Here is a 22,008-nt window from a genome sequence, read left to right as displayed (position 1 = left end):
TCACGAGTTAATGAACAGAAAAACACACACACTATAAAGCACACAAAGCTGCTTTGTGTCCCTCCTCTGCCACGGGTCTAAATTTAGTCTTAAGCACCAGGTCAAAGACATCGCCATTCAGTGCCCTGGCTTTGTGAATAACAAAGTAAAAAAATAAAATAATCAAATCAAAATCAAATTAATAATATGCTCCTGGATCAGTTTTACATTACTGCATGATAACTTGGAATGTCTTGCATCTTTAAAACGTAAGTGGGCACTGTATTAGATATCTACTTTACCATAGGTATGAAAAAACAGAACATTTAATCGGTTCAATGGCTCAAATAGAACGTAGTCTACGAATGTTCTGCCCTTGACCAATGCTTCCATCCAGTGGTGAATACATAACATTACACCTCATAGTATAAAAGAGGAAAATAACACCGTCTTCATAAAATAACATCAGAAAAAAAATGACTATGTGCAAGCATTTTTGTGCCACAACATGTGCATGTATGGAGGATGGAATTGTGCGAACCTGCTGTGCAATTTTTCCCGAAATGACGTATTCTTTATCATTTTTATCTTCTGCGCATGAGCGGAGCGGGGGCGGGTTTGTTTAGCAGGTCTGTCAAAGATGTTTTCGGCTCCACTGGAATGGAGTTGACTACCTCACACCGATAACTGCGACGTTAGGCATTTCTCAGGTAACGACCTAAATGACACAATACATTTATAGTTGGTGCTTTCATGATTTACTTGCCATCACCCGCGTTTTGCTGCCGGGGGCACTCACACGGTTTACAGTGCGACAAAACAACCGGCGACATAGCACATTAATACCAGATGCTATCCTGCTAGCTTCAGGAGAAGATGCGGGGTTAGCTTTCACCTGCAGCACACTCCACATGCTAATAACGGTGTCATGCTACAAGAAAAGTATCGGAGAGTTTTATTTTCACTTTTTTAACGTCCACATTAATTTGACTCGACGGTGGGGGACAGCGTAGCATTACTATTACTATAATTACTGTGTCACAAATACACTATCTTGAGGATGTAACTGTATTTCTTATAGCGTCACGGCGAAGATTAAACATTTCATCCAGCAACACTAATGCACAGCAAATATACAATTACTCACCCTTATTGTTATAGAGAGGACTGTTTTTTGAAAAAAATTATTTAACATGAACAAGGAGATATGCTCGTATTTCCCTGTGGGGGCCAGGGTGACAAAGGCTGCCAAATGATGCCGGGAGCTGCAGGGGAGGCTATACATATATATATATATACATATATATATATATATATATGTATATATATATATATATATATATATATATATAAGGCTGATAGATTCAGTGGGGGTCCTGAGGGAAAAAGCTGCGTGCGCGCTCTTGGCACTAAGTTGAACTCGCTAACGATGCTTGTTGGACTCCGCCAAGGCTGCCCTTTTTTCATGTACTGATGTCAAGGCGTAGTCGTGCAGAGAAGGGCGTTTGGTTTGGGAACCTCAGGGTCACATCTCTGCTTTTCACATATGGTGTTGTTCTGCTGGCTTCCTCAAACCAAGACCTTCAGCGCGCACTGGAGCGGTTCGCAACTGTACGGAGCCTGGCAAGTGCCACCAGGAGAGAGGGGAAAAAAACGGTGGAAAACCGTGCGCACGGATTATTAAACTGTGCTCACGGTTTTGCTGTAACAATCCGTGCGTGTGTGGAATTGTGGGAGAGCAGAGGGTCAGCCAAGTAAACATTTCAGCCCCTGTGCCTGCGTCTTTTTAATGTATTGATTTTCTGTGAGTATTGACAGCGTGACGTCTTGTGGGTGTGTTTGGTTATGACGGGTATGTGATTGGATGAGGAGGTTAGCGGGGCGGGTTCGAGTGAGGGATGGAGGCCTGTGAGTGTGTGGAGTTGTGAGAGAGCAGAGGGTCAGCCTCAAGTTAACATTTTAGTGTGCGGTTACGGCCAACAGTAACCATTTCTGCTTGATAATAAGTTGACTGTTTGTGGAATAGCAAGTACGGCTGGACGCTACAATATACATATGTAGCATATATATATTTCCATAACAATATACAAGACATAGTTTCTATCTCAAGTAAAGGCAGGGTCTTAAGACCTATAAGAATTTTTTTGAAGAATAATGAAATTACTACATCATCATCTGAAAGCCACTGTCACCATTTGAGCCATAAAACCCAGAGTAGTCGAGTTTTTAAAAGGCAGCCATGATAACTTTTGTTTTGCCCCCTCGAGTCACCTGAAAGTGAGATCACAGCTACATTACTCACCCAAACAGTTCTGTTCTTACAATTTTTCAAGTCAGCACGATTTTCGAGAATCGCTTTTCTCTGTTCCCTCTTCGCTTCTCTTCTCATTGATTTGTGTTTAATTTTAGATCAGTGTGAAACTTTCTTGGCCCGGAGCAGCATGTAATAAGTCACACATTACTGCTATAGCAGTCGTTTTTTATGTGTCAAGGTCACGCTTTATCACTGCTTACTGCGCTGACATAATGTACATGCAAGATGTCTTCATGACGATGGACCTCAAGCAGGCCGACGGCCTCTCAGTGTTCATTTTTATACATCTGTGGAATCAGTGGAAGCCTGGAAGCTTTTCAGTCGTGAGGGAATTGCTCCAAAAACTCACCAGCTGTGTTCTGCTTCATAAATTTGCCAGCAATAATCCAACAAACCTGCTCCTGAGAAAAAAAGGTTCAGTCGTACGAACACAGTGGTCTTTTGTAGAGATAAGATAGCATGCTGAGAGAAATGTTATGTTCAGCATCACGTTGAAGCTAGCATAACATGTCCGTCCAACTCCCACGCCTGGGTGGGGTGTTGGAAAAAAATACCATTGTTATTCAGTTCCTACATGCAGAGATTGTTGTTTAGTCATACAGCAAGTCAAAAAAAAGAATGCAAATCTATACTGTGCAAAGGTAGCATAGCTGTGGGTGTGAAATCGTATCGTATGAAACAGTGAGGAGTGAAAAGAAAACGCAGAAATCCTTCCACGTAATTTTGTATCCAGTGCAGCTTCTAAGTTTTATTTTTAGCACCTTTTGATGAGCTAATTCTTCTGCCTTACTGGTATTCTTTCAACAGCTGTCAATGATTAACTGCGATATGTAAAAGCTAGTCTGAGGTTTCAGTTGGCTTCACCCGAGTCTCTCGACTCCGCTCACACACAGTGAACGTTGTGACGGCCTACGAGAAGACAAAAAGACAAAGCCATGGGGAACACGAGCAGCGAGAGGGCCGCGATGGGCCAGGGGGAGAAGGCTCAGCGGAGGGACAGCCGGGGAATCAAGGAGGGGGAGAGGCCAAAAATCCTGATGGATAGCCCAGAGGACGCAGATATTTTTCACGGAGAAGATATGAAGGTATGTGTCGATGTTGTTTCAGAGGCACAGATCTGTTACGGTCATAGTTTTTGGTGCTGCAGACTTCTTCCGGCCCAACTCTTACCGTAATAAAAATGAACAAATATCATGGTGCCGATGTTCTGTTTCAGGCTCCTTTAGAGAAGGAGGAGTTCCTTGCATGGCAGCAAGACTTAGAAGCTGAGGACAAAGGCCCGACTCTAGATAGACCTACAGTCTTTCGCTGGACTGGAGATGGAAAGGAGGTGTTCATATCTGGATCCTTCAACAACTGGGCCAACAAGATTCCCCTGATTAGAAGGTGAGGGCATGTACTAAACTCTACTCATCTAAGTGAGATACAGTGCGTCTTAGGCGTATCTCGATTGGTCGGCTCTTACAACCTCATGGAAAAGGATCAGTATTTGTCAACCGACCTATAGGATTAGAGAATTTGTTTTTAGAAAACCTCCTTGTTGTAAAATTCTGAGATTGTTATCCAGAGATCAAATGCATTTGAACTTCCTAATAAATCTTTTGGCCCTGGTTTTACCAACTTTGGCTACACTTTTTTTTTTCAAGGTCCTTATTAGCATATTTGATGTCATCAGGACAACAGGTTCTGACAGTTTGCAGAATGACGCCTGAAGTGACGCAAACGCATGGAATAATTTCATCATCATAAATCAAACATTTTTTGATGTGATTTTCAAAAGTAATATTTTGCAATGAATAGATATGTGTCATTTTTGCACAGTAAAACTTACAGGTCATTGTTAATCAACTTGCAGAGCATTTTTCTTTGTTACTGGGTATGTGTACATCCTGTTTCAACAACTGACCCAAAATGAAATGAGAAGACATGTAATGTTGTAAAGCAGCAGTGTGTGGCCACACATGCTGTGAAAAAGTATGCACTAGTGCAGTTAAGGTATATATATATATATATATATATATATATATATATATATATATCTGTATGTCTACTTAATGCCACTAAGATCGGAATACTGGCACATGGCAACGCCTTGTTAAGAGTAAGGTCTTGACTGGGTTATTATCTGATTATTGCTGTGCATGTAAACACATCTACAGTTTGTCATCAAAAGCAGATAAATGGACACACAAAGAGACCTCTTCTAAAGTCTCTGTTTCAGGCTAAGTCTGATCTAACTGCTGAGACGGAGTGACTCATTGTTTCAGGTGATGCATCAGTCCCTCCTGGTTTTGTTTCTTAACTGCCATTGTGCAACTATGCAGTTTCAATCTTTAACTTCGTCGAGCCAGCCACTAGGTCAGAGTTAACGGCAGTTTGACAGGTCACATTACCTACAAAACGCACACACCACACTCCCTTCATACTGTCTCGCTACCAGACACCACCGCCTCCTCCTGTGCTGCGAGGAAGGCAAAATATTCTCAAAAAGTTTAAAGCCCTTCTATTTCAAGCCCATATACGTGTTGTTAATGAGGTTGAAGAAGTCCTGTTCGAACTGAACTGTTTGCCAAATGCTATTTTTTTTGCCTCTCAGTCAGAACACCTTTGTGGCAATCGTTGATCTACCTGAAGGGGAGCATCAGTACAAGTTTTATGTGGACGGGCAGTGGACCCACGATCCAGCTGAGGTGGGCAGTTATTCCCATTGTTGAATATGGCTTTGAATCAAGCAGGCATTTCAGTTTTCACCAAGAATGCCTTTAACGCGTCATTTACGTCATTACGATATATTCTCTGTGGTAAATGGAGGCGCTGCAGATGTGTTACAGCTGCCATCATTTCATATTGCATCATAGGGGTTTTGTGTTGCTGCAAGTTTGTTGTACAATACAAGTGTATCTTGTGAATTTTCTTGTCTGTCCTCCAGCAATAATCTCACGAGACAGTACTTATTAACACGTGTAAGCAAACTTTCTGTGTCTGATGTGTATGATGAAAATTATTTACGGCTTGTCTCTCAAATTTTCTAAGACGTGGAGTAGAGAAATGATTAGAGGCAGTGTGGTCTCAAACTGAATTACTGCATGATGCTTCAGGGGTTTGTTTCACTGTGTTGTTATTCTGTTAGAATGCTCCCCCTATCTGCCTGGCTTATAATTGAGCTTTGTGAACGTGATTGTGTGGTGTTTCCTAACAGCCTGTTGTAACCAGCCAGCTCGGCACAGTCAACAATATCATCCAGGTGAAGAAAACTGACTTTGAGGTGTTTGACGCCCTCATGGTGGATTCCCAGAAGTGCTCTGACATGTCAGGTGAGTGCTGGTAGCCATTTTCACGTCTGTCCTAAAGATTTCCCAATGCATTTGCATTAGGTTTTATTACTTATTAATGAATTTTAGCCAATTTTTCACTGAAGTCCAACTGGCTGCTTTATTATCAGTTATTTTCGTGTCATGACCACTGGCCTCTGGTTTAAAATGCCTCTAAACGCTGTGAGTTGCACTCACACATGCTCTGTATGAATGTGTAGAGAGTCAGAGCTGATGGTAATGTGCAGGGTCACCAACAGATTCATATTTTTCTTCAAAGAGTTACATAGTATAGCTCAACTGATTCAGCAAAGGTTCCATGCAGAGCGGCTGAAATCCTCGTCACAGCAGTCTGGTGCCAAGCTTTTAATGACCCTTTGCTGCAGGTCATCTCCCTCTTTCTTCTAACTTCCCTCACTGCTGTATAAATTCTTGTGCACATTCATTGGGAGGTTAAAAAAAAAAAGACAACATTTAATAAAAGTGTTTGATGTCACGATTTGAGCGTTATTCAGACTTGCTCATTAAAATATTCAATAATCGGGATTAAGTGCACCAAATTTGTGCTTCTGCCACCAAAATCTTTTCCATAGAGCCGTGTTCTGGGTGTTAGATTTTGAGAACAGAGTTTTAGAGTTTTGTTCGGCCTTCGTCATATTATGCTGCTCTTCCTTTGTCAGACCTCTCCAGCTCTCCTCCTGGACCATATCATCAGGACGCTTATGCCCCTAAACAGGAGGAGAAGTTCAAGTCTCCACCCATACTCCCTCCTCACCTCCTCCAGGTCATCCTCAACAAAGACACTGGAATCTCTGTAAGCGGCTGCAATGCATTCAAGTTGGCTTCATTTTTCTTGTTCTCATTTTCTAATTTTCTGATCAGAGCTTTCTTGAGACAACGTTCTTGTTTTTCAGTGTCTTTGTCAACTGTTTTTTTTCCTGGAAATAAAATGATTTATTTATTTTTTTACCAATCTAGTGCGATCCTGCATTACTTCCAGAGCCCAACCATGTTATGCTAAACCACCTTTATGCTCTCTCAATCAAGGTGAGTCTTCTGGTTGACTGCATGACACCAAATAGGATTTCTGTGTTTGGTCATTTGGACCATTTGCTGATGTGGGAAATCTCTCTATGGAGACACTTGTGAAACGACTCGCTTTATTAGCAGGTTTTACCAGAAAATGTGAGCTGCTAAGTTGGCAAGCATGCATATAGACAGTATCTGTGGAATTCTTACTATGATAACAAGCTGTAGAACGAGCAGAGGGACAGGTCATTGGCCTTCATACAACATTCTGACAGAACAAACAAACTGAAGGTGCTTGCTGCCAAAGACATAAATTGGGAGACCAGAGCCAAATAATAGATAATGATAATAGAATAAAAAAGCTCACACTGCGTCTGGAAAAAATCACACAAGATTTCTGTTTGAGTTGGCAAAATGTTAGACGTTTTTTCCATTAAGCTTTACTTGCAGTGATAAGGTTTTTTTAAAGATAAGCAGGATTTAGAATTTGGCGGCCGGGGTCAGACAGAGGTACAGGGAGCAGATGCTGCTTTTCAGGTCAAGAAATAACATGATGAAAATGTTTATGTTTATGCATTTAGCAGACGCTTTTATCCAAAGCTACTTACAGGTAGGCATGTAGGGTAAGGGGCTCTTACCTAAGGACCCCTACTGGAGTCTTGCAAGGGATTTGAACTCAGGTCTCCCACATTGAAGGTGGCAATCATACCACTACACTATCCAGTCCCCAAAAATGTCTCATTTGTATTTTGAGAATTACATTAAGAATGACTATTAGGTAGATGAAACTATCAATTGTTGCTCTTAAAACTCCAAATTGATCAAACCGACTGCCAGAAAGAACACTGTGCTAATGCTACTAAATAACACGATTAGTAGAAGATATGATGGCTTAAAGGAGCCCAACAGACACACTTCATGGGCATCAGTGGACTCACGTGTGCTTCCAAATAAAAGGTCCAGTGGTCGGAGGTGAGCCGTGCTGGGAAGTACCAGGAAACGTTTGCTTCTCAGAACAGATTGAATTTCCCTATCACAGGATACCTGAGCCACATTGTGGGTAAATGTAAGCAGAGCCCATTGTGAATGCTTTTTTTGGACAAAAGCAGGTGGTTCATTTTCTCCAAAGACTTACTCACCTGCAAGGATAAAGCCTCATCTTCACAGTTATAACCTAACATTTATATTTGAATAAATGTACATGTTAATAAGCTAAATAAGTGGAGAACAGTAAGCGGTGTACATACGTGCACGCTGAACACAGAATTACAACACGGTTACTGAACACAGTAGAGCTGATGTTGCTGTTGTCATGAGGTGCACAAATGTCTCCGTACTTTTACAAGGTTTTTAATGTCTTTTTTTTCTTTCACAGGATGGAGTGATGGTGCTCAGTGCGACACATCGCTATAAGAAGAAGTATGTGACCACTTTACTATATAAGCCCATCTGACTGCCGTCTATCTTTTTCATTCCAGCCTTGTGTGCTATCTGTACACTGAGTGTACAAAATATTACTTCCGCATATTTTTCTGCATAAAATGGAGAGACTAGGCGAAGCCGGTCTCTTACCACATGCAGGTTCCACCTGTCAAACTCCTCCTGACCCGAGGAAGCAGCTCTGAATGAGGCGGAAGAAAGATTAAAGAAAGATTTGACTTATTTTGGACTCCATTTCCAGAGAAATGTTTGCCTAAGGTCTAACAGTCCACCAAAGTTTCAAAAGATCAACAGTCACCTGCTCGAGAGCCTTATAGGCTTGTGCAGTGGTGCTTGAAATGTAGAATTTTATATACTTCTGCATGAATGACAGGAACATAAAATATTTTCAAAGCCCTGTAAGTTACCATTTATTATACCAGTTCAACAAGGTTTGATCCAATTTAAAGGATGGATCGAAATTCATTTATATACAAGGACTGAATTAAACTGACTGAGTTAGATTATTAACAGAACTAAGTTTTACAGAATGAGAATTGCACTGATTTTCTCAAAGAGTCGCGGCGAAGAAGGCAGCTGGATCAGAGCTGGGAAAACAGAATTGAGAATGAGGTGAGTTTGATGAACTGCTGAACGTAGCAGGATGAACAGTCCAGACATCAGGAAACGAGAGCAGATTTTCCTTGTTGAACTCGCGCAAAAACTTCATTTTCTAAAGGAAAATGTCAGGACGTGACTAAACACGAGTTTTCCTGTCAAAAAACGTTGGAATGAATAAGCAAACGGAGCCTAGCGTCAGTTCGACTGGCTCCTAGTCCCTTACTGTCCAGTCTGCTCCACCCAAAAAACATGCTATAACCAGAGCAGCGCTGATTCATTCAGCTTCCACAATTTCTATTTCCACATTTGGATGAAAGTCAAAGATGGAAAAATATCAAGCTCCGCCAAGGGGTCTGTGACCTCGGGACAGTCTGTGTCATGCTTCTTCCAGAGTGTTCCGGAGTGTCGCACGAGCACAAGTCCTCACTAATACAAAATTGCGTCAGGTTGAATTTGACCAAAGTGAATGTTTTAAAAAGTCCAAGTCAAAGTTCTGACCTTGACCCATTGGATGAACCTAAACAAGTCATTTATGCGAAGGAACTCGCCAACACCCCAGAGTCCAGGTTGTATTGCGCACAAGAAAGACTGAAATTTGTGACTAATAGCCACACATATTGCTGCACGGGAGATCACACCAGATTCTAAAAGAACTATAATGTTGAGCCCACTTTTAGGAATGATGTTTCAGGTCATATTTATGGAGAAATACAGAAAACGATGTAAAGTTTACTGTCATACACCACAGACACTGACCGCCCCTGGAATATCTTGTACACTCTTTGTATATCCAGTTTGTGTGCACATCCGTTTATGATGGTAAATGTCACAATCATTCCGATCCTACATAATCTGCCTCGAGCTGTTCCCCTGTAGTTTCCCCACAACGGCGACTTTCCTTGGAAGAAAACGAAGGCAGTGTTGACAGGGGAAGCCACGGAAATGTTTGTAAATGGAGCAGAAAAACACCTGTACGAAAATGTAACGATCAATAATGCTGGGAATGTCCGACTGAAAAGCCCCAGTGGGACAAAAGTTGTTCCCTCTGGTTGAGAAGATGAAAGCATCATGAATGTGAAAGTTCAGATAAAAGACTGAAAACATGCACTGCGTTAGTTTTCCACTGTTTCTCTTTGCTATTTATGTTGAAACTGATGAAATTTATTGACAAAAACACAACACAGAGTAGAGTAGTATATTTTCTTACGTGTTTAGTTGTATAGCTTTTTTTTGCTGTTGTTGATGATGGGTTTGTGCACTTACACTTTGACAGCGTATCAGAGGAGTAACGCTTTGTTCTTTGAGTGCTGAGGCTGTGTCGACGTACCGTTGCACAGATGACACACGTTTGTGCTTCTAAACAGCGAGCGCGTTACATTTAGAGTCATACGCTCACGTTGATCCCGGCCGGCTTCGGCGGTATTTGTTTCTGCCTTGCGACGTTGCCAGTCTTCAGTAGCACTGGTTGCATCCAGTCGGTTTACGATTGATTTCAACTGGGAAATGTGTCCGAAACTGTGAGCGGAAGACATTTAAAACACTGCTGTTGTTTAAAGACTGCTGTCGTTAGTGAATATGGTCTGTAGGTTTCTATGGAGACTGAAGAATATTCTATGTTAAATTAAACCAACCTATGTTGCCAAATAGTTATAAAAGTATTATTACCACAGACATGAGGCCACAAGTAGTAAATGTTGTGGTCTGTGCACTAACATGATGAGGATTTACTGATGCTGAGATGCTAGACATAGGAATTAAATGCAGTATGTTTTTTGGGGGGGTGGATTACTTTATCTCAGTGTGTTATAGAGCCTTTATTTTTATCACTCCACCCTTTTGGTTAGTTATATCTAGCATATGCTGTTTTCTATAGTACAATCTGAACATTTTCTTATAGATTTCTGGAGGAGGATTGCGTGACAAATCAGTTGCTGGAAATATTTAAGTTTTTTTTGTTTGTTTGCTTGTTTTACCACCGCTCACATCAGCAGTACAACCCCAGCCTGTAATTGTGTTCATCATTTTACTGATGACTGCTTGTCAGAGAGCAGAGAGAGTAGTGCAGAGTGACCTTTTGGGAGAGATGTCTTAAAAATATAGGAGCAAAAATAGAGCATTTTATTGAAAACTTTTTTTCTAGAGCTTTTAAGTGTAGAAATCTGTTCTAGACCCTCAAATTATAATGTTCCACCTCTCAATGATGATAATATGGCCCCTTTACAAATGCTCTTCTGTAAAATGACACATGTAATGACACATGTAATAAAGATGAAGTTACAAATGCAACTGTGTTGCTTCTTTCTTTGTCATCATAATACAAATGTGTACCAAGCCTCACATCACATTAATTACCCCCATGTACCTATTTTATTTGAACTCACAACCCTGAGAAAAGCATTGGAGTCTGAATGGGACTGTTGAGCTTTGCATTCGGAAGGCAAATACATCGATCGAGGCAGATTGTTCCTCAATACTTTCATGATAAAAAAAATAAATATAAAAATGTGAGCACTCTTACTGCAAAATCCAGTTCAGAAGAAAATACCAAGTTACAAGCAAATCCAAGGGGAACATATACCTTTTTTTTTGCATTTCCCATAAGGCATACATTTGACCAGATCCTACTTAGTAATACTACTTGGTTAGGGTTAGGCCTTTTTTTTCACTTGTCCCTTAGTCCATGCTCAAACTGCAAAATTAAAATGAAAACCTGTTCTCTATACTAGGAGATATTCTACAATTACAAGTCAGAAAAGGTTGGCTTGGTATGGACAATACAAAAAAAAGCAAATTCTTCATTTAGATTGACTTGACAATTTCATTGTAACCATACGAACCAAAGGTATTTAATATTATTTCTTGTCAACATCATATAAATCCGTACTTGACAGAGAAGTTTAAAGGTGGGCAGTGTAAGGCCTCTAATGAGGTACAATAAGACAAAAGTAAGTTTAGAAAAATGGGCAGAGGAGCTCCAGTTTGTCAATATACTTGTGAGGAAATCATTGTAATGCTTCACTAATGTCACAACTTTTTTCCAGAGTACGATTACAAGCCTGAACAAAACAAAATGGATGTAACTTAACACGATGAAGATGATGAGAAGTATTCCCCACTGGCCCAACTTTTTCTGTTTTACAGTAGTACTATTTTCTCCGGAGAGGTGAAACAAAGCAGATTTTTTTTCTTTTTTAAACCTTCAGTTCGAAGCATTTTCATGTGATCCCGTTGACCAAAGACCAAATCTAATGAGAGGCGTTTTCTAATGACACATAACAGAGTTCAGAGCTTGCAGGGTGTGAGAATGGTTATCAGCTTTCGCATATGCTGTTTTGTGTCTCATGTCAGAGTTCATGTGACCTTATATTGTATGAACAGCTGATGCAAGGTCCCATACCTGACATATAAAAAGGCCTCGTCTTAGAGTGAGAGCCACTCTGCGACTGATCTTCTGGCTTACAAGATGAACACCTTGCAGACCGTCTTTCTCTTAGCAGTAGGCCTCTCTGTGGGTGAGTTAATCTAAATAAAAACTCAGGCTGTCTGCACATTGTTTTGAGCAGACCGACACAGTTGTACAGTCTAAATCATGATTGTGTCCTCTTGTTTGCGGCAGCCCACTCTTTGGACTACAAGGCACTCCACCAGTTTAGGAGCATGATTCTGTGTATGATGCCCGACAGCTGGCCTGCTCTTGACTATGCTGACTACGGCTGCTACTGTGGATATGGAGGCTCTGGCACACCTGTCGACGATCTGGATAGGTTATGATTCAGATGCTTCATTTTCATGCTACATTCAAGCAAAGCCACTCGACTGTGTTTCAAAAATCGTCATGTCTGATCTTTTGACCTTCAGGTGCTGCCAAGTGCACGACCAGTGTTATAGTGATGCTATGCAGCATTCTGAATGCTGGCCCATCCTGGACAACCCTTACACTGAGTTGTATCACTACACCTGTGATGAAGCGAACAAGAAGATCACCTGTACAAGTGAGTAGACTGAAATATTAAATGGCTAATCTGTTTTGGTTTGTCACTGTTCTCTTCCTCGGAATGCCTGTTTGCCTTTTGGAAGTCATAGACTGAAATTAGCGCTCTGTACTCTCTTCTCTTTAGGCAAAAACGATGAATGTGAGATGTTCATCTGTGAGTGCGACAGGTTAGCTGCAGAGTGTTTCAGCAGATCATACTGGAACCCTGAGCATGAGCACCTGCCCAGCGATCAGTGTCAGTGAAGTTCTCTGCAAGCAACAGAATCTGTTGAAGAATTCATGCCTCATTGTGCCACATCCATCTGCTAGCCTGTGAAAGCAACATATTCACTTAAGATATTTGTATTCACACTAACCTCACAGAATAATTTACATTACATTGTTATGATTTACCTATAAGATCATGATCATTCATCCCTGGTTGTGTTTTATTATAGTGTTCACTGCCTGACAGTATCCATCGGTAGAATCTTCAAATATGTTACCAGTAGAGGGCACTGTTCTCTATCTTATATCTTCCAGAGAACCCATCTGCTCTGGTCCATGTCAGCCGTTTTGTACAATCTCTGTAGTTTCAGCAGATAATAAAATGCATCTCCTCACAAAAAAAGGGTGAAAATATTATAATTATTTTGGATTTTTTCCTCTTTCTTTTTTATTTTGCAGATTGTAATGAGTTTGGATCATGAGTGATTAAACAGGTTTTTTTTTCTCACATTTTTAGAACTTTTTCAGTTGATTTTTCTGTTGCTGGCAACATTGGTCACATCACCTTTTAGCATTATAAGTTTTTGTGATTAATTGTTCAAACAAATAATCCAATCTTTATCTGATCAGAACTTGATCTAAATCTGACAAACCTAAAGTAATGCACAGTCATTATCTTTCATATCTCTATCTCGTCTTGATATCATTAGCCTACAAGTTCCCATTATTTCCTATCTCGTTCATTGCATGACAATTTAAATAGTATATCCTGTGCATAACTTACATTAAGATCTTATCATAACTGAAAGCAAATCTATACAGAATATAGGTTAGAGAGAGTCTTCACTCTTTTGTTACTGTTGGAAAGTTTTACTTGCTAGTTAGGCAATTTGTGAACAAAATTAAGCAAATAAATGGATAAATTGCTGCCTACTGCCTTTCCTTCAGTGGGCCTGCTGTGTTAACTACCTACAGCCCACATTTTGTGTTCACTGCTGTGGCTTCAGCCCACAGGTTCACTCTCTGGGCTAATTTTTAAACAACCCAACCATCAGCACTGTAAGCGCAGCAGCTGTGCCTGCGGCTAGCTAAAAGATAAAATGACCAAAATGACCAATGCACAGACAAAAATAGATACTGACCAGTGAAAAAGCCTCTCACACCACTCTGAGCCTGTGTGGAAAGCTTTGAAATTGTGTATAATTTGCTGTTGTGACTGGTGAAAGTGGCAGTCACAACAGAAAGTGGCATCACTTTGTTGGCTCATAGTATGCAAATTGATGATTGTGGAAAATTTGATAAAGAATTATTCCAATAGAACATGAAATTACTGTCAGTAATAAGGAAGTCCAGAGCGGCCCACCTGCAATTATATATTATGCTGTTAACTTGAGATCAAGTAGATTATCTATTCAGACCAAAGCAAGCCTTGTCTCATCTCTGATACAATGTTACACAGAATCACCGTCATACCCTACTACTACATCACCCCTCCACAGCCATGCTTGACAGTAGATTTAAGGTGTTTAATCTGATATGCTGCGTTTGGTTTTGGCCAAACGTGCATTATGACCATGTCTATATTATCTTGTTTGTCCAAAGGACATTGGTCCGGAAGTCTTGTGATTTGTTCAGACCCAAGGTGTGCTGTTATGTTCCTTTCACAGAGAAAAGGCTTTCTCCTGCAACCCTTCCAAACAACTCATATTTGTTCAATCTTTTTCTAATTGTACCATCATGAACTTTAACATTTAACATGCTAACTGCGGCCTGTTGAGTTTGAGATGTAGTTCTACGTTTTTATACAATTTCTCTGAGCACTGCACAGTCTGAACTTGGGGTGAACTTGGTGGGACATCCACTCCTGGAAAGATTGACAGCTTGAATGTTTTTCCACTTTTCTCTCACTTTAGGATGATACACTCCAAATTGTTTGAAAGTGGCCTTATGACCCTTCCCAGATTGATGAACTGCAACAGTTGATCTTCTAAGATCATTGCTGATGTTTTTCCTTCTTGGCATTGAGTGCACACACACCTGAATGTTCCAGAACAGCAGTTTCTTTGTATAAAACATTTGATTTTGAAGATGGTGTATTTTTTTCTTCTTACATGACCGTATGATCCTATTTCCAGCATACCTTATTTAAAGAATCAAGATACTTTCTTAACATAAAAGTCCAACTTTCACTCTCAAATAAAAAAAAAGAGAATTTTTTTTTGGCTTCTTTTGAAGTGGAGAGAGGAAAACAAATCCAACACATAAAAAGAACGTGCCTAAAAGTACAAGGTGTGGAAACCTGCATGTGCAAACAGCAGACAAACAATTCAGCTCATGCCACTTAGCTTTGGCAGTAGCCAAAACGTGAAAGCTAGAGGCACAGTGGCCCACGTGATTGAAAAAAAGTGAAGAGCAAACCTGTTTGAAAGGGAAGTGATTAAGAAAGAATGGAACAAGAGAAGCAAAGACATACACTTTCCCACTGTGGTTGCTAAAACTTGCATGCAAACACAATCCCGTGCATCACCCCAAATACATGCTGTCCCAGATGCTGCCATGGTTACCTGCTCTTTGCCAAACCGGTTATGTACAGCACAAGATGTAAAAATGTCATGCATGCAAGGTAAGGGAGTGCCAGGACAAGCTGTTCAATTCAAATAGTTTGTGCCCCATTGCCAAGAGGATCTCTCACTTTGTTGATTCTGCCTGCTGTGCATGATATTGATGTTGACCATACAGTAGGTCACTATAGGTCCTGTGTACATGCTTGGGGAAAATTTGTATGTATGTGGAATAATTTCTCCCCTAGGCATCTTGATCATGACTTATACATGCCCGGCTACAGTATGTATATATTTCAATCTAACCAAAGTCAAAAGCCAAAGTCAAATTTATTTGTATAACACATTTCATGTACAAAACAATTCAAAGTGCTTTACATAAAATAAAAGCATTGCAGCAGGGAGCAGAAAAAGCATTAAAATATCCATCCATCCATCCATCCATCATCTGCCGCTTATCCGGGGGTCGGGTCGCGGGGGCAGCAGCTTGAGTAGAGAAACCCAGACGTCTCTGTCCCCGGCCACTTCCTCCAGCTCTTCCGGGGGGACCCCGAGGCGTTCCCAGGCCAGCCGAGAGACATAGTCTCTCCAGCGTGTCCTGGGTCTTCCCCGGGGTCTCCTCCCAGTGGGACGTGCCCGGAACACCTCCCCAGGGAGGCGCCCAGGGGGCATCCTAACCAGATGCCCGAGCCACCTCATCTGACTCCTCTCAATGCGGAGGAGCAGCGGTTCTACTCCGAGCCCCTCCCGGATGAATGAGCTTCTCACCCTATCTCTAACGGAGAGCCCAGACACCCTGCGGAGGAAACCCATTTCGGCCGCTTGTATTCGCGATCTTGTTCTTTCGGTCACTACCCACAACTCGTGACCATAGGTGAGGATGGGAACGTAGATTGACCAGTAAGTAGAGAGCTTCGCCTTCTGGCTCAGCTCCCTCTTCACAACGACGGGTCGGTGCAGAGCCCGCAACACTACAGACGCCGCACCAATCCGCCCGTCAATCTCCCGCTCCATTCGTCCCTCACTCGTGAACAAGACCCCGAGATACTTGAACTCCTCCACTTGGGGAAGTATCTCATTCCCGACCCGGAGAGAGCATTTCACCCTTTTCCGGCTGAGAACCATAGTCTCGGATTTGGAGATGCTGATTCTCATCCCAGCCGCTTCACACTCGGCTGCGAATCGCTCCAGTGAGAGCTGAAGGTCACGGCCTGACGACGCTAACAGAACCACATCATCTGCAAAAAGCATTAAAATATGTAAAATAATATAAATAGAAAGAAATTAAATAATTAAAGTGAATTAAAATGAATAAAAACAAGCAACAGTCTAGATAAGTTGAAAGATACAGTGCAGATTTCATGCATAGACACACGAGAAAAGAAATGTTTTTAACCTGGATTTAAAAATGTCTACATTTGGTGACAGTTTAATCTCCACTGGCAGTTTGTCCCACTTGTTTGCAGTATAACAGCTAAATGCTGCTTCTCCATGTTTAGTCTGGACTCTGGACTGGACCAGCTGACCTGGGTCCTTGAATATATGAGCTCTACTGGGTTTATATTCTCTGAACATATCACAGATGTATTTTGGGCCTGAATCGTTCTGGGATTTGTAAACCATCAGTAGGCTTTTAAAATCTAATCTGTGACTGACTGGAAGCCAGTGTAAAGATTTTATCGGTAGTTACTCTCTTAGTCCTGGTTAAAACTAGAGCAGCAGCGTTCTGGATGAGCTGCAGATGTTTAATGCTCTTTTCGGGAAGTCCAGTTAAAAGACCATTACAGTAATCGAGTCTACTGGAGATGAATGCATGGATGAGTTTCCCCTGGTCTTTTTGGGAGAGAAAACCATTAATTCTGTTGATGTGTCTGAATTGGTTAAAAGCTGCCTTGGTGACAGCTCTGATGTGGCTACTGAAAGTCAGATCTAAGTCTATCAACACTCCAAGGTTACGAACTTGGTCAGTGATTGTAAGGGCCAGAGTCTCAAGGTATTTGCCAATACTGACTCTCTTGTCTTTGCTATCAAACAGAATTATCTCAGTTTTGTCTTCATTTAATTGTAGAAAATTTTCTCTCATCCAGGAGTTTATTTCCTCCAGACACTGACACAGTACGTCTGCTGGGCTGCAGTCGTCTGGTGACAGAGACACATAAAGTTGTGTATCGTCTGCATAACTGTGATAATTGATGTTAAAGTTCTGCAATGTCTGACCCAAAGGGAGCGTATACACGTTAAACAGAAGAGGTCCAAGAATTGACCCCTGGAGGACTCCACAAGTCATGGCCACTCGCTCAGATTTATAGCTGCCAATTGTAACAAAATAACTCCGGCCTACTAAATAGGACCTGAACCAGTTAAGGCATGCTCCAGAAAGTCCAACCCAGTTTTCCAGCCTGTGAACCAGGATTCTGTGATCTACAGTATCAAACGCAGCACTGAGATCCAACAGAACCAGGACTGAAACATAACCAGAATCAGTATTCAACCTAATGTCGTTTAACACTTTGGCCAGAGCTGTTTCAGTGCTGTGATGACGTCGGAAGCCTGATTGAAAGTTATCGAGACTTCCACTTTCATTCAGAAAGTCGTTGAGCTGGTTAAATACAACTTTCTCAATAATCTTGGATATAAAAGCGAGGTTAGAGACAGGTCTGTAGTTGTTCATCACAGAGGCGTCTAGAGTTCTCTTCTTTAGGAGTGGCTTAATGGCAGCTGTCTTTAGTGACTTGGCTACAGGGTTCCATGAGTGGAAATATTAGAATTTCAATTCAGCAAAGGGTAGAAAAGAGAAATACAGCATTTTCTTTTTAAATATAATAGTTTATTCAGAATATTCATATTTTAGCGGGTTGGTTCGGGTCAGGAATGTGAGTTATGTTTCAGACAATCCAACACAGACGTTTAAGAGAGTCATTATTTACAATATTAACACATCATAACTCAAAAAATGTTTACATCAAGTTCACTGGTCTACTTATTTCGGTACGGATCGTTCCACTCTGCTCTGCGGAACAACCGCCTGTTAAGATACTGGAGATTACCAGAATTTTTAATACAAGCACTACTATTGTCATGTAGTGAAGCGCTTTGAGTGGTCAGTTAGACTAGAAAAGCGCTATACAAGTACAAGTCCATTTACCATTTACCATTTGTGGCCTGGCAAGTGGTTGTTGCTTTGAAAGTGTCAGGTCACAATGGTTAGTGTTGCCTTGGCTTGCACTTGATTCATCCTTTTCTATGCACACTCTGTAATTCTGCCCCTTGTTGTTGTCCCAGTGGTAGATAGAGCCAGGTCCTGGTCTGAATAAGACGCAAAACTCACTTCGCTCCTTTGGATCAATGTTCTGGGGTAAGTTCATGTAAAAGAAAAAAACATCCACATCTAAACCACTCCACTGCTGATGCTGCACAAACTTGCAGGGAATGTCATAATGAGTCTTCCAAGAGTCAAAAGTCATCATTATATGAACAGCCTTTGTGGTGCTAACATGGGAGACGCACACTCTGCCTCTTAGGATGTGCTCTGAAATGCTGCAGCTCTCAAGCTGGACGCTCCTCTCTCGCAGACATGCAAGAAAGGTTTTAAAGTCTTGTGTGGGCTGAGGGAAACCCAGCTGTATCTTGTGGCACAGTGTTTTGCTTGAGGTTGACTGTTGGTCTTGACGTTGGGCTGGAGAGGGTCCCATCCCTGGGGCAGATGTGGAAGAGAGCGGCTTAGGGTTGAACAGATGTATAGCAGTGAGTTCCAATCCTTTGTCATCTGCAAACACCACACGTTTCTTGTTCACACCGCCGCTGTTCCTGCGTAAACAACTCCGCAGCTTTGAGGGCACCCGAGAAATGGTAAGCGATGAGGACGAAGAGGCAGAGAGATGCATGGAGTGAAGGCTGGTCTTGAGTGAACTGACTGTTGGCTGCCAGTGATGCTGCTTGGACTTTCGAGTTGACATGGACAGTAGTTCAGAAAAAGAATGCCTCCGACCCAGGCTCAGATACATGGCCTGAGCTGACTGAGGGTGACTAAAATTGTGAAGAACTCTGAAAAGGAGAAACACAAAGGGTTTTAGAAATAAGATCCCCTTGCAATGTATGGCAATGTGACATACTTTAAAAAAACATTTCAGAGAGAACAGTAGCCTACCTTGTGCAACTCATTTTCACGTTGCAGATGTGCTAATCTGTTGAATGAATCAAAACGATCTAAAAGTGAGAAAAAAAAGACAATGTGAAAAAAAGCTTCTGAGCAGATGAAAGATTAGTCAGGAACTACATTTTACACTAAGAAACAAACATCCCTGTGAAACAGAATGCCTAAAATACAAAGTGATTTTTCATACTTACAGATTGCAGAGCACTATGTGTTTGACCAAATCAGTGAGAGGGGAAATGGAAGAACTGAGGCTGCAGTCTATCTCTGTTCTCTTGGGAGTCTGTGTTTTGAGTTTTGGAATGAGGCCACACCTTCTGTTGCATCACATTGCATTAGAGTAGAGTTTAGCCAATGAAATTAAGCTCCTTTGTCGATGTCCTGCCACCCACAGATCTGCTGAATGAGAGGTGTTGTCTGAGAGCTTTTCCTTTAGAGAATTCTTTCATCATAAAGCTGCAATCCAGTTTCAATCTCCTTAACCCTGTTTTCTCTACACAAATACAATTTTGAATATGGATACATACATAACTTATGTTTTGGGACCAAAAAAGGAAAGTTAGAACAGCCTGTTCCTAGTCAGACAGGGGCACATACAGCTGTTGTGTCAGGAACCTTTGACTTAAACCAATCAACACACAGGGAAGCCATTATTCAACATGCCAGACATGCCAAACGACCATGCTGTCCCTCTCACTCAAGGATCATTTTGAATCACCAACACTCAAGGATTATTTAGAATCACCAATTAATATAACATGCATATGTTTTTTCTGTCTGAGGACTTGGAGAAAACCCACAGATGCATACAGAGAACATGCAAACTCTATGCCAAGAGGCCCTAGCTGGGATTTGAAAGGGAAACTTTCTTGCTCTGAGATGACAGTGTCACCACACCACAATGCAGCGCTATGTTTTATCAATCTAAAAAACATTGATTTGTCAGACTGCAGGACAGTTTGATACTTTGGTTATGTATTGGCCTTTTTTCATCATTTTGGTTAGTACTGTACTTTAATGGTGAGTCAGTATACTGTGCTGAATGTGATTTTTGTAGGGTGTGTCACATTGTACCATATCCGTTGCTGTGTGAAAATATTTGTTTTCCATATGTCAGTATTTGTGATAAGGGTGAGTAAGTGAGTCATCTGAGAAAAATGTCTGCATACTTGATGCATAGCTAATTTTAGACAGCTTGATCTTCAACATCTCAGGACAATAATTAGATAAAATTGATGTTCCAGACTGTCACTACTGGTAACACAATATTTAAGGAGTGTACCATACTATTCAAAGCAGTGGAACATGGGACATGGGAACCTAGGATTATCCAGAAATGCTTTGCATGTCAATGCTATGTCTTATGAAATAAAGTTAAAATGTATTTTTTACATTGTACATTTTACTGCAAACAAAAAGGTTGTGTGTTGATATGGCTTGTAATGTATTCTAATTTGTTTATATTATTGCCCCCTTGTGTTAGCATGGAATAGTTTCAGAGAAATTTCCAAATCATCATTTACACTAACCGTTACAAAGTGGAAATAGCTTGGGCCGTGGCTCAGTGATTAGAGTGGGTCATCCAATAACCAGAAGGTTGGCGGTTTGATTGCGACTTTCATTGCTCAAAAAGATTGGTGGACTGACAGCTGGAGGGGTGGCAGTCCACCTCCTTGGCACGGCTGAGGTGCCCTTGAGCAAGGCACTGTACCTCCATGCTCCCCGGGCGTGATTGGCTGCTCACCGCTCCAGTGTGTGGCATCTGTCTCCAAGAGTGTGTGTCACCTAAACATGCTGGTGTAACAAATCTGGATTATTAGATAAACAATGGCAGAGGGGTAAAAGAATACAGGTAAAGGGTAGGTCTGACCGGACTAGTATGGAGGTTCCACCCAGCTCTTGGTGACACATTTGACAGCAATTATTGCACACTGCATCATATCTGTTGCATAACTAATTCTTTGGTCATTTTCTTTTTTATTAACTTGGATTCTTATTACACACTCTTCCTTTCACTACCTCATGTTATTCTGATGATTTGTTCAAATAACCAACAGACTCACACCATAGCATTAAACTGACAGGTGATGGATTGACAATGGACCATAGCAAGAAGTCAAAGAAAGGACAACCAGGAAACCTGTGGATGGTTCATGGGCAACAAGGTTCAATGATATGTATGAGGCTACAACTCAACACCCATTGTAGCAAGCCCTGAAAACCTGAAACGCTGGAAAAGTGAACTGGATTGAATGATATGGAATGGTTTGATGTAAGACAGAAATAACATCTATGGGATATATTGTATAACAACCCCGACGGAGAATCCACTTTACAATGTGCAAGACTTAATGATCTGCTGCAAGAATTTTGCTGCTTGACATCACAGGACACCTTTAGAGACACTGCAGACTTCAAAA

At 41.3% G+C, this 22,008-nt stretch overlaps 3 protein-coding genes across 3 annotated transcripts; 2 read left to right on the top strand and 1 right to left on the bottom strand.

Annotated features, from left to right (window-relative positions):
• The first annotated feature begins 588 nt into the window (after positions 1 to 588).
• On the top strand, positions 589 to 10,953 carry prkab1a (protein kinase, AMP-activated, beta 1 non-catalytic subunit, a). Its single transcript, XM_072371989.1, has 8 exons — positions 589 to 689; positions 3,187 to 3,378; positions 3,510 to 3,679; positions 4,890 to 4,983; positions 5,493 to 5,607; positions 6,285 to 6,418; positions 6,583 to 6,651; positions 8,009 to 10,953. The coding sequence occupies exons 2-8, from the start codon at positions 3,229 to 3,231 to the stop codon at positions 8,084 to 8,086; spliced, it is 810 nt and encodes a 269-aa protein (XP_072228090.1). The 5' UTR covers positions 589 to 689; positions 3,187 to 3,228; the 3' UTR covers positions 8,087 to 10,953.
• Positions 10,954 to 12,083: 1,130 nt separating this feature from the next.
• Positions 12,084 to 13,272, top strand: LOC140277344 (phospholipase A2-like). The gene is made up of 4 exons (XM_072372321.1): positions 12,084 to 12,185; positions 12,290 to 12,437; positions 12,532 to 12,665; positions 12,792 to 13,272. Exons 1-4 carry the CDS (start codon positions 12,137 to 12,139, stop codon positions 12,908 to 12,910), a joined length of 450 nt encoding a protein of 149 aa, XP_072228422.1. The 5' UTR covers positions 12,084 to 12,136; the 3' UTR covers positions 12,911 to 13,272.
• Positions 13,273 to 18,411: 5,139 nt separating this feature from the next.
• On the bottom strand, positions 18,412 to 19,596 carry ppp1r3c2a (protein phosphatase 1 regulatory subunit 3C2, duplicate a). The gene is made up of 3 exons (XM_072372578.1): positions 19,583 to 19,596; positions 18,588 to 19,479; positions 18,412 to 18,471 (listed from the first exon to the last, which is right to left on the bottom strand). Exons 1-3 carry the CDS (start codon positions 19,594 to 19,596, stop codon positions 18,412 to 18,414), a joined length of 966 nt encoding a protein of 321 aa, XP_072228679.1.
• Between the last annotated feature and the right edge of the window lie 2,412 nt (positions 19,597 to 22,008).

The sequence above is a fragment of the Leuresthes tenuis genome, unplaced genomic scaffold (genome assembly GCF_036924035.1).
Source record: "Leuresthes tenuis unplaced genomic scaffold, fLeuTen1.0.hap1 SCAF_19, whole genome shotgun sequence".
NCBI classification, from domain to species: domain Eukaryota; kingdom Metazoa; phylum Chordata; class Actinopteri; order Atheriniformes; family Atherinopsidae; genus Leuresthes; species Leuresthes tenuis.
Note: the sequence above shows the minus strand (reverse complement) of the source record. Positions and strands in the feature narration are given on the sequence as shown.